This window comes from Trachymyrmex cornetzi, unplaced genomic scaffold (assembly GCF_001594075.2).
Source record: "Trachymyrmex cornetzi isolate Tcor2-1 unplaced genomic scaffold, Tcor1.1 scaffold16, whole genome shotgun sequence".
NCBI lineage: Eukaryota > Metazoa > Arthropoda > Insecta > Hymenoptera > Formicidae > Trachymyrmex > Trachymyrmex cornetzi.
Window position 1 is genome coordinate 189,744 of NW_017296201.1, and position 12,325 is coordinate 202,068.

At 33.2% G+C, this 12,325-nt stretch overlaps 2 protein-coding genes across 2 annotated transcripts; one reads left to right on the forward strand and one right to left on the reverse strand.

Moving 5' to 3' along the window:
* Window positions 1-2,493: 2,493 nt before the first annotated feature.
* LOC108758787 (uncharacterized) lies at window positions 2,494-9,294 on the forward strand. The gene is made up of 10 exons (XM_018503902.1): window positions 2,494-5,767; window positions 5,859-6,088; window positions 6,202-6,421; window positions 6,531-6,683; window positions 6,771-6,935; window positions 7,181-7,369; window positions 7,459-7,636; window positions 7,695-8,032; window positions 8,893-9,029; window positions 9,095-9,294. The coding sequence occupies exons 1-10, from the start codon at window positions 3,017-3,019 to the stop codon at window positions 9,243-9,245; spliced, it is 4,512 nt and encodes a 1,503-aa protein (XP_018359404.1). The 5' UTR covers window positions 2,494-3,016; the 3' UTR covers window positions 9,246-9,294.
* A 54-nt stretch (window positions 9,295-9,348) lies between these two features.
* LOC108758791 (ATP synthase, subunit G) lies at window positions 9,349-11,541 on the reverse strand. Its single transcript, XM_018503911.1, has 2 exons — window positions 11,381-11,541; window positions 9,349-9,679 (listed from the first exon to the last, which is right to left on the reverse strand). The coding sequence occupies exons 1-2, from the start codon at window positions 11,418-11,420 to the stop codon at window positions 9,420-9,422; spliced, it is 300 nt and encodes a 99-aa protein (XP_018359413.1). The 5' UTR covers window positions 11,421-11,541; the 3' UTR covers window positions 9,349-9,419.
* Between the last annotated feature and the right edge of the window lie 784 nt (window positions 11,542-12,325).

Here is a 12,325-nt window from a genome sequence, read left to right on the forward strand (position 1 = left end):
AGAACGCCAAGCGCGCGACTGACGCAGGCCGTCGCACAGCGCACTTCGCAAATCGCAGGCTATATGGCGTGTGGTGTGGTGTGGCGTATGGCGGCTGGCGCTACCGTCTGGGCTGGGATGGGATGGGACGTCTGGCGTCTGGCAGTCTGTGCCGTCTGTGCTAGCCGCTAGTGTCAGGCGTTTACCCAGTCTACCTCGCTACTCTGTAAACCGTTGCGTTGTGTTGGGACCATGGGTTATAGTGGTTACCATGGGTCACCAATTGCACCGTGGTGGGGTAGGAATACAAAAATATTACATGGGCAGCATGGACTGCGTTCGATTCGAAAACATACACCAGCGTATGCACGTACATACATACATGCATACACACCGTTCTGCAAACCAGCCGTTCGGTAATACTCGTGCGTATTCGGGATGCGTTAGGGGCTCCTGGCTGGACTCCTGGCTCCTGGCACCGATCAGATACTATTAAACTTAAATCGGCTCTGGAAGAAAATCAGTTTTTTTCTGTAAGAAACATATGTAAGAAAAAAATAGAAAAAAATAAAAAAGGAAGAAAAGAAAGAAGAAGCTACGTAAATACCTACTCTCTACGTCTACGTCGTTAGCTCTGGCGCCGACGAAATACTATATTAAAGACCGACATCTTTACGAGGGTTCGCGTCCTTGTGAATATTGAAGTGATTAAAGAGTTAAAAACTGATAATATTGTATTAATTTTATGATTTATTAGTTTAGTAGATGTATTTATGTATTTATAACTCAATAATACTCGATTTTTCTTTAAAATTGAGATTTCAGTGTTATCATCAAAGTTTGATTATCGATAAAGATGACGGCAATTATGGAGAGAAAAAATTGTAATTTTTTTGCAATATATAGAATATTACAGCTTTACAAGTATGTATATTTATTTATGGGACATTTATGTAATAAAAATCATGAATTTAATAATGCATGAGCCAAATATTTATGTTAATAATAGCAAATTTATATCAATTGTCGGTAATGTCAGCGTTCTTGAATTACCTCCGGTCCCCCTTGGGGCCCTTTTTATATCGCTGAAAATTTGCCCAGGGTTGACGACGGTCTTTAATAATATCTCGTCGGTGCTCCTGGCTACGCACGATAACAGGAATAAGGAATAATGATTTCAACCTATCAGAAACCGTGTATTCCAATGTATCCGATTTCTGATAAGTTGAAATCGTTATTCTTTATTCGGTGCAGTGTCGCCAGCTCTACCGTTTTAGTGCTTTAGTGGTAGATTTACCGTTTTGGATCATCGACCTACTGCCTACTGTTTCAGCTAGGTTATCTCTACCGTCTTTTTTTATTTTATTTTGCTTGTATATAATATATCCTATGTTACTGCTCATTTTACTCAAAGATTAGTATCTTTGATTGACAAAAGGATTTGATCCAAAATTTCAGCGACAATGGTGAAGAGTTTTGGGAATTTCAGTACTGAAAAAAAAACATAATGATATAATACGCCAATGTTTGGAAAAGTCAGTACATTTGCTATTCAATTACTTTCTCTCCCTCACTCCTCCGCTAAAGTCGAAAGATTATTTTCTCAAATTAATCTAATAAAAACCGATGTAAGAAATTCGATTTCATTTGCTACTCTTTCGCTGAACTCACACATACAAAAGAACTTGAACGGTAAAAGTTGCTGTACCTCGTCTATATCAGAAGAGCTATTTAAACTGCATTCTAACAATATGTATAAGAAAATTAAAAACTATGAAATGTTAACTGATTCTGAGACTAGTCAAACTAGTGAGATTGAAGATTAAAGAGAAAACAAAATAACGTTATAATTTTCCACTCAATAATTAATTTTACTGTTATGCATAAGACGTATTATATAAATTACATTGCAGTTGTATTGTTGAGTGGAAAATTGTAACATTAATGTTTGTTATTTTTTTTGTGTTTCCTGGAAAACAATTTTATACACAGATTAGAATATTTTTTTCTGTTACTTTTTATAAAATATTAAATAATTTGTAATACTCATTATCAATATGAGAAATTTATAAATATAAAGATTAAAGGAAAATGTACGAATACATTCTTTTTATTATAATTTTTACTTTATTTGCCACTGAGTTGTTTTCGGTATGTATTACTTATAACTACAATCTACAATATTTTTTTCTATTTTCTAACAATTTTACGAAATTTCTTGAAAAAAAGACTAAAGCGGGGAGCACAGACTCTTGCATAACGCATAACACGTAATGCATAAGAATATGTACCAATCGAAGTTCTCCGTTTCTTTCCCTTCCATGTAATAGAGAACTCTGGTTGGTTCAATTTCTTATGCCTCATGTGTTATGCGTTATGCAAGAGTCTGTGCTCTCCGCTTACCGCTTTAAGTTTCAAATCTACTGCGTTTTTGGCGTACCATCTGTCGTCCAATTTTTCAACTACCTGGCAACACTGGTTCGGAATTCGGAGACGATCGCGGGCATGGTCGATTATTGTGGCGGCATGGTCGGGATAACCAAAAATTAACGTTGATGTATACTGTGTGTACTGCTAAGTAAAGAGAAGTAATTTCGGAATTCGATGGGAAAAAAGCGATTTTCACGTTTATTTAAGTCGTTTTTATTATGGAGACTGGAAATATAATGTTGATGGCCATGATAATATTATGAAATCGAGTAAAAAATCAGCCGAAGAGATGTGCAGAATTTACAATGCGGAAAGTTATGGCTATGTTTTATATTTATATTCGCTGTCAAGCATTGAAAGATAAACGAGATGCACGTCTAATGTGAAAACAGGCACAACTTGCGGTTCCTAGCTACCTAATTACCTAGTTTACCGCGTAGTTACGTACCGTGCTATATCTAACTGACCATACAACGCATAATAATTTACCGAAACGCAAGCAATCCAACAAGAAAACAAGTATCGTGTGTCGCAAGCTTAAGAAATGCTAAACAGTTCAACAGTTTTATATAATTAGAATCGATCGAAGGAAGTAAATCCAAATAAGATGGATCTTCATAATCATTATTTACGTTTCTCGACAGTCAACATTTCGCTTTTACAAACTATAAACAAGTCTATTAGCATACATCACTTGATACAATCTTATAATTATGAAATGACTAAAGAAGAATTAGATGTTGATAAACTCGAGTTCTGCCGATTGCTGTTATGTTACGAATATCAATCTGTGTTTTGCAACATCGAGAGGAGCGATAAGAAGCATAAGAAGCATGCGATACCTGTTGATGCGGAGGAACTTAACTTCCCTAGTATAGAAATGATTTTTCCGCTAAACTTTTCACGAAGTATCTCACAAATTTCACTTTTGTGTGACATAATCAATCTGCGGATGATACTTTACTATAACATTAGTTCAATCAAACAATATCTGCAGAATTTTCTTTATTCAAACGACATGTATACCGCAACTAGTAATTCTAGGATTATGTATATGAGGATATTAGAATATCTTTTAGAATTTTTACACTTGTATCAACTTCATACCACCAACAAGGATAGCAAGGAATTGGAAAGCCTTGGCCACATATATTTCAAGATCATCAAGTCCTGGCTAAAGCTAAAGGAAGACTGTGAATGGAGACAGTTTGCTTTAATGTTTCCTAAATTAGTAGGAATTTTTACTCCTTCATGTATTGTGTTTCCTCTGTGGAACCATTTTCTATATGAAATAAGTGATTTAAAGGAATCTCTCGGTGGCCTAAGTATTATGGCAGACATATGTTTTATGCCGTCAAATTCAATGAATTATATACAGTGTGATATTTACTGTAACAACACATTCTGGTTATTTGTGCTAAGGGGATTGCGATCGCCCTTGCAACAATATCGCAAACAAGCTTTATACATAATGAAAAAAGCAATCGGTTCTATGAGTACAAATGTTATATTAAATTTTGAATCACAATTGAATGTGACAAAAGCAGAAATTATACCATTCATTTGTAATAATTCTGATACCTCTTTATCAATAAATGACATTAAGGAGAAATTTTTCTTACTTTACGAAGCATTAGAAGAGAAGAAAGAACATTTAATAACACCAACTTTAATTCATGCAGCTGCTTTAATAAAAATAAACAAAGAGCACAGAGCTTGCAACTGCTTCAACATCGTATGGTTGCAGTGCATTTTTGAGAAAATCTTACTGCATGAGAATAATCATATTGTAAAGTGGGGTATATCATACGTTTGTAAACTAGACAAGACCATGTTCGATGATCGGTTTCTCGAATTATTTATACATGTCCTGAATAATAACTTCCTTTATGAGTGCCAGTCTGACGAAAAATGTCCAGGAATTGTGAAAGAGCTCTCACAATTTCTCGAATACGCGGAGAAAAGCAATTTGCTCAATAGATTTCTTAAAAAGATTAGCTATGTAGCCTGGGGGCCTGTAGCAATATTTTATATAATACATGTGTTACGAACAATTTCACATCATGGAAGTCGACATTCTGATTGGCAAACTACTGAATTAAATGCCATAAAATTTTTAGTGGAAACAAATTTGAGCATGCATTCTCGCATTCTACGTACTGCGTCTCAAACTGAACTCTTGAGAACAATCCCTAATTATGTACGAAAGATAAACAATCTACCATTGCTCGCTAATGTTTTAGCTACATTTCCTTCTGGAGAAAGTCTCACGAGAGGAACAGTTCCTTGGAACGTTATTACGACATGGTTGGAAAAAGTATTGGTGAGAGAAGATGTAATAACTTTCATAAAGGAGACTTGTGCGAAATATTTGAATCAAGATGCTAGTCCTGAGATAAATCCTAGGACATTTGCAATAATGGTATATTTGTTATATGACGCAAATCTTATATTCTTATGCCAGACGTGCCCTGACGTAGAAGCATTAAACAATTGGCTGTATACGTTAAATGGTATTAACGTACGACCGTATGCCGATGTCATATCAACTATGAATGTAGTAGAATTTATATCGCATTTACTGTATCTTTCCCCGAAGGGGGAATCTCACAATAACATGACGGACTTTATATCGTTACACATACGCATCACTTTTAATTTTTTAATTAAAAATATGAGAAAGATGTCCACAGAACTGTCTTACGAAGATTATACAAGATACACGGCCATTGTATCTTCACATATTGTTAACGCTCCTTTTCTCATGTCAAAAAAGGATGTAAACATTTATGCAGAAAAGTTGCAAAACGAAAGTATAAACTTGATACATGATTTGCAAAATCTAAATATACAATATTTGTATGGATTACACACCTTGTATCTCTCTCAGAATATGTTGACTTTGCCACTTACGAAAACTTTTTATATAAAGCGTTTATTGAATACGCGGATGAACATTCATAACGACATCAATGAGGAAAAAATTTTAAAAGGAAAAATGGCATCAGAATATGATTTGCTTCTTTTAAAACTTCTGCATCAATATCTTATAAATTCTCTAGTATCGTCATGGTATCCTATTACCATAATACTGTCTAATTTGTTACAATTTCTTGAGGTAGGCTTACCAGAAAATGTTTCTGAAATTGCAAAGATATTAACAGTAATAAATGACAGCAAAATTATAAACGATGCAAGTGATAAAGAAACTTTGGAATATATTTTTAACTTGAGTTTTACGTACATCATCAACAGTAAAAGAAACAATATCTTCTGGACAGCAATAGAGGACCTTATGGGAGTTATTATTAATAACAATTTCTTGCTTTTACTTAATGCCATACAATTCACGAAAAGAGTAAGTTAAAATATATATCGAAATTTACGTATCAATTATGAAATATCGACTTATGAAATATCAATCACTTATGATCTATTTTGCTTTGCAGTACGTCGTTAAATTACTAAACGAAGGGGAGAATACACCAAGATTTAAAAGGATATTGCTTTCTAAAATGAAAAATCTGGATATACACAATTTGATGAAATTAGAAAATGTATTAGGGAATTGTTTCCTTCATGGTTCTGTATACCGACGTGACAAGAAAATTGAAAATTATGCTCATTTATTTATTGAGAAGCAATTGGATAAATATTATTCAAAGCACATCTTCACGTTGTAAGCGTCTCTTTTTATCAATATTTATTTTAAATACATAGCTTGTTAAAATTCAAAACAATTTGCAAATAATAATTAATAATAATTAATAGAACATTAATATTTTTTAACAGGGATCATAATAATGATGCTGCAATTAGAGCAGAGGCAGTTATACTGTTACATAGAATAATTAGTAATCCAGAATTTAATTACGCAGCATCATTTGGACAGTCAGTACTCAATGAGTTGATAAAGAACAAAACCAAGAGATATTTTAAAGATTCGCCTTTACATAAATTAAAACACAGAATAATGCAAATTTTATTAATATTAGAACCAGTACTGAGTAAGGTGAGCGCTAAGTTTTCGTTAAATACCTGTGGAAACTTCAAAAAGTATTATTAAGTTCTTGTTAAATTTTATTTTTCGATTAAAAAATTAACAGAGAATTACTTTATAGGAATTTGTTCCTGTACTACAGGAACAATTATGTGATTTTATTTTTTCGGAAAGCAATCAGTCTAGCGTGAAAATAATGCAGGAATGGTTATTGATACGAATTTTTACAAAAAATATTCATTTGCATGATAAACTATGGTCACTTTTTGCAAAGGTAATCCGAGTGACTTCTCTTATTTTATAAAAACATTCGTTTGTTTCACAGTATACATATATATATATATATTTTTTTTTTTTCCAGAGCATAAAAGATCGACCGAGGTGTACGATTTCTGTAGCAAGCATTGTCTATCATGTTGCAAAACTTCTTTCACGTGATAATCAGAGAATTTTCATTCAAACAGCCATGCCATATATAGTGCAATGTTGCTTAGGACAGCAGTTTAATGCACGTGTTTATAACCAGGCAAGTAACATGTAAAACAAATTAAAGTGTGTGTGCGGGCGGGTATGGGTGTGATGTGTGTGTGTGTGTGTGTGTGTGTGTGTGTGTGTGTGTGTGTGTGTGTGTGTGTGTGTGTGTGTGTGTGTGTGTGTGTGTGTGTGTGTGTGTGTGTGTGTGTGTGTGTGTGTGTGTGTGCGCGCGCGCGCGTTGTGTGTGTAAATGTATATCTCAATTGAGTTCTCTCGTTTTAATTTTTTTTTATCTAGTTCATTTTGACACAATTGTATGAATTAATGAAAGCTAATTATGGGGATAATAGCATATCAGAGTATAGAGGTATATATCAAGCAGCTGTAATTGGTTTGCAACAAGAAAGTTTGATAAAAAATTCATCTAGAATACAGGATGATTTTTACTTTTCCAATTTTCATCCGTTCAATGATTACTGCTTACAGGTACATGTATACTACACGTTTACCTTCAAGAATTGAATTATTTGTAAATATTGATAACGTACTAATTTATCATTTTGTAACGTTTGTAGACGATTTATTATCAATTGCCGCGTTTGACTAATGTAAGTTGTGACGAATGGATCAGTCCGGACGTGTTTAAAAACTTAATGTTTATAGAAAACGATTGTCATCCTCTACAGCTTTGTAACACAGGTTCATTTCTGACTAAAAGTACACCTTCCATATATCTGACAAAATCTTTTGCAGGTAATAAATTAAAATGGTAACAAAATATTGCATAAGATGTAAAATAATTACGTTACAGGTGATACACACGGTGATTCATTAGAAAATAATGTTGAAATTTATATGGAAGGTTTGAATGATATTCAGAAAAAGATCGATCCATCAAAGCCTATAGGTTTATGTGGTGATATTTTCGAAGTAATAAATGAATTCATGTTTCTGCAAGATACACAGTCGCAGGAAGGTCTGATAGTTGTAGCTTCTTTTGTCAATCGACCACCGAATTTAGGAGGCATCGCTAGGACATGCGAGATATTTGGAGTTAAAGCACTAGTCGTTGCGAATGCAGATTGTGTAAAGGACAAGGAGTTTCAGTATCTCAGTGTTTCTGCTGATAAATGGTTAAATATCCTGCAGGTACTTTAATAGCTTAATTCTCAAATCTATTATATATTTTAAAAAATTGTAAACAATAACTTTCTGCAGTTTGGCATATAAACAATTTTCATTTTTTTTTTTAATTAATACACAGTCTTTAGCTTTTGAAAATATATTAAGGCTCTTGTTTATTTACCAGTATTATCTCATATTATGTCTCAGAAGCAAGAAACAAATTCTTTGAATTAATATTTGAATAGAGTAAACAGTCTAATTATTGACAGTATCCCAAATACTTGCAATCCGATCTTAAAGTTCCTGAGTAGTCACCACAGTCATATTTAATCGTGACGTCAAGAGCGAGAAATGACACGTTAATTTTTACGCGCCATTTGTAAATAAAAACAATTTGGATAGAAAAAAAGGTCACATCGAGTCTGTTTTTTTTAATGAAACATTTTATTTTTTATTCCAGAATCTAATAATTGACTTAATGAGCTTTCCAAAAATACTTTATATATAATTTTTTTTAAACCAGTTTTATTGAGAGTTATTAGGCTTAATACCGGTATTAGCATTATCCGAGGTGTCCGACCAACGGCTAAAAAATCTTGAATGTTATTCAGGATCATGACTTTGTTACAAATGTGAATATTGTTCGGATAACATTTGTCAAGATCCAAGCTATTGGAGATTGTTCTTATTTTCATTTTTACGTAATTTCACCTATTTCAAGATACATGATCGCCTGACATCACACTCTGAGATAGTAATAGTGAGTGAACATAAGCCTTAAAAGACGGTTTGAAAATATTTAAATTTTGGAATATTTACTTCTTTAAAAATTCTTTATGTCAAGTTTATTCTCGAAAAACGCTACAATATTTTGAAATCCTTAGGTAAAGCCATATGAATTGCAGAAATTCTTGTTAGACAGGAAGAATATAGGATGGTCTTTAATTGGGGTAGAACAAACAGTCAATAGTACAAATCTGATGACAACAACATTCGAGAAAAGGACTATTCTCGTTTTAGGGTAATTAAATTTCGACTCATGAAAACTTTAAAGTTTCGAGAATATAATTAAAAACTATTTTGTAGAAATGAGAAGGATGGTATACCTGCTAATTTCATACCACTTTTTGACAAATGTGTAGAAATACCTCAAGTTGGTGTAACACGATCGTTAAATGTCCATGTTACTGCTGCAATTTGCATATGGCAATATGCGAACCAACATGTATTAAAATAATATTTCTACATTTATAAGATATAAGATAACGTTATTAAATAAATGTATTTTCGACAAAACAAAAGATGTATTACATTGTAATATTTGTTGAAAGAAATGTTTAATTTATATTTTTATATATTTACGAGTAAGTCTAATTTATACAGGATTCTGTATAAGACTATACACATGTACTTATACATCATATCCAACAATATGTCGCTTTCCGATACATTCTCCAACAAAGAACCAGCAATATATTTCAACAGCTACTAAGGTATTTATGATACCTTCACGCACGGTAACATCACGATAACGCCCAGTCCGTGCAGAATGGATCAACTGTGAAAATCCACTACGAATTGCAGAGACGTCTTTTAGAGTGGGTGGCGTCAGTTCTACTTTGGCATACTGCAACCACACTTGTAGTACAGGCTTTGCGTGATTAACACCAACTGCAATTCGTATATATATATTATTTAGTTTTATTTAATTCTTTAAATACAAATCTCATGTGTACATACATATACATACACGCGCGCGCACACACATATGTATGTGATACGAATAATCAAGCTATAGTGAAAGTTAAAGTTTACATTTTTTGTAGCAAAAGATAATAAAATTTTAAGTGCATTAGCTTTTCTTGTCATCATCATTATAAATAATATAAATTAACAAGAAATTTTAATTTACTTAAAATGTTATTATCTTTTGCTACACATACGTATACTATATATAATTACAGAAATGCTAAGTTAATTTCTTTAATTTTTGTAATATGAAATATGATTAGGTAAGTTTTCAGTAAATTTGAAAAATATATTCGTGTTCTTACATTTGTATTTTTCAAAATTCATTCTCAAAGACTGTGTTCCAAAATTGACTGCCAATATTGAAAATCTATGATGCATGTAAAGTAAATACGGAACACAGCCAAAAAAGGGAGGGTTTTAAGTTAGGGCCGTTTTTCGGCTATAATGAAAAAGTTCCGAGATATACAAATTATACATCATATTAAACGGCTACTCAAGTGGAGTCAAATGGTATACCGCTTATCTTGGGGAAACGTCAGGAACATGAGAGAAATCGTGATCAAAACAAATAAATCTATCATTTATGCTACCACATTTATAGAAAAGGTAAGATAATAATTGAGTAATAAGGATTGTATTATTTAAACTCGCGGACGCTTCTTTTTGAGAAGAAAAATATTGCAAGACGTATAATTTGACGCCATAATTTGTATGCCACTATTTTGTTATAATCTCTATATGCATACTAAAGGTGTAATAGGAATAGAATACACAGACGTATTATAGACGCTTTTTACGCTAGTGGAATCATTCCATCCTTGTTGTTTATCAAAGAGCAAGGACAAATGATAGTCACAAGCGTTATGAGTCAAGTGGAATGCAACCCTGAAAAAACATGAAAAGCGTCATCATTGTTTTCTTAAAATACTTTTAATACTTCTCTAGTACGTTATTGTTATCGTACATCCTGAAAAAAATTCTATGTAACCATTTTTTAGATCTAAATCAAGAAATTTCAAAGGCAAATTTTTTCATGATCTTTATGTATCTTCAAGATAAACGATATACCATTTGAGTCCACTTGAGTAGCTGTTTAATATGATACATATAATTTGTACATATCAGAACTTTTTCATTTCGGTCGAAAAACGTCCCTAATTTAACGTTCTTTTTTAAACTGTTTCATGTGGATTAATGTAGCTTATTCTTCCGGAGGTAACTTTTTCCCTAGAGCAGAAATATAAAAAGTGGAAATTTATTTTAACCATGTATTTACATATACGTAAAAATTTTCACGTATCAGAGAAAATGTTACATGATTAACCTTATGATAAAAAATTTTGTACTTGTTCAATCTTGATTTGTTGTAAAAAACATAACCTCAATATAGTATAAAATTTAATTGCCATACAGGATTCAGCGATTTAATAAGACATTTCACACAAAGAGTATCAACAAGAAAAAAATTTATTGCGATAGGTTTACGTGTGTAACTACTTGCCAAAAGTTTAATACGAAATGTTATATAATACGTGGTGCACGAGTTGCAAGATCAATTCTTGCTTGAAATAATTATATGATAAATGTATAACGACAGAATATTTAAAATATCGTACATACGTTTTACCAATTCGGTCGATTTTGAAACAAGCCGTGCCATCGTCTGCTTATTCTATCTCTTAAGAAAGAAATAAACAGATCCCGTAAGACGTCAAAGTTAAAGGTGATCTACACTGTGTTGCAAATGTCGCAAATCGCAAGCCAAATACACAGTCGACATCCGCCAGTTCGTACACCATAGTGGAAGAAAACAGGTGAGACAACTTTAGGCTGCTTTCACATTATGGTTACTGCACACTGGACGCGATGAGCGATGAGCGACGAGCGATATCCAATGAGAGGTTTGCTTCGCGTCGTCACGTGAGAAAAAGCAGAGTTTTTATTGGATATCGCTCATCGCGTCCAGTGTGCAGTAGCCATTAGAGGTGGAAAGTTATCGATAGTGATACTGTTACTATCGATTATGCGATAGTGTTTTTTAATAAAATATCGCGTGATATAGTACTATCAAAAATTTTTCAATTATTATTTAGTATTACACAATTAAGGCATAGAGAATGGACTGCGCGATCCGTATCTAAGGCCGGTATTCATAGTCAGAACTTATATTCAAGACCATCTTAAGAACGGCTCAAGAAGTCACGAACCAATCGGAAGAGCTGCATTAGCGTCTTAAGACGGTCTTGTAGGGTATCAAATGTGGTCGACAATAATTAGTCGATAGGAATGAGAGAGAGAGAGAGAGAGAGAGGGGGACCATGGGAGACGGCCAATCTCCCTCTCATTCTCTCTCCCATTACACCGCATTGAATGGAAGGAAAGAGATAGAAATGCCACGGTCTGCCACGGTCGGCCCTCTCTCTCATTCCTATCGACTATTTTCACACACGGATCTGACGGATCGCGCAATCCATTCTCTATGCTTTGGTATTACATTATAGGCTAAAACCGATAAAAACTCGAATAAATTCTCTATCGGATTTGCAATTCACTGCTTTAAAAACA

Excerpts from the sequence above, each read along its gene's own strand:
- LOC108758787 (XM_018503902.1), top strand. The coding sequence starts at position 3,017 with ATGGATCTTCATAATCATTATTTACGTTTCTCGACAGTCAACATTTCG. Across the intron at positions 6,089-6,201 it reads TCAAAGCACATCTTCACGTT|GGATCATAATAATGATGCTG; the intron begins GTAAGCGTCTCT and ends ATTTTTTAACAG. Across the intron at positions 7,637-7,694 it reads TCTGACAAAATCTTTTGCAG|GTGATACACACGGTGATTCA; the intron begins GTAATAAATTAA and ends ATTACGTTACAG.
- LOC108758791 (XM_018503911.1), bottom strand. The coding sequence starts at position 11,420 with ATGGCACGGCTTGTTTCAAAATCGACCGAATTGGTAAAAC. Across the intron at positions 9,680-11,380 it reads ATCGACCGAATTGGTAAAAC|TTGGTGTTAATCACGCAAAG; the intron begins GTATGTACGATA and ends TACGAATTGCAG.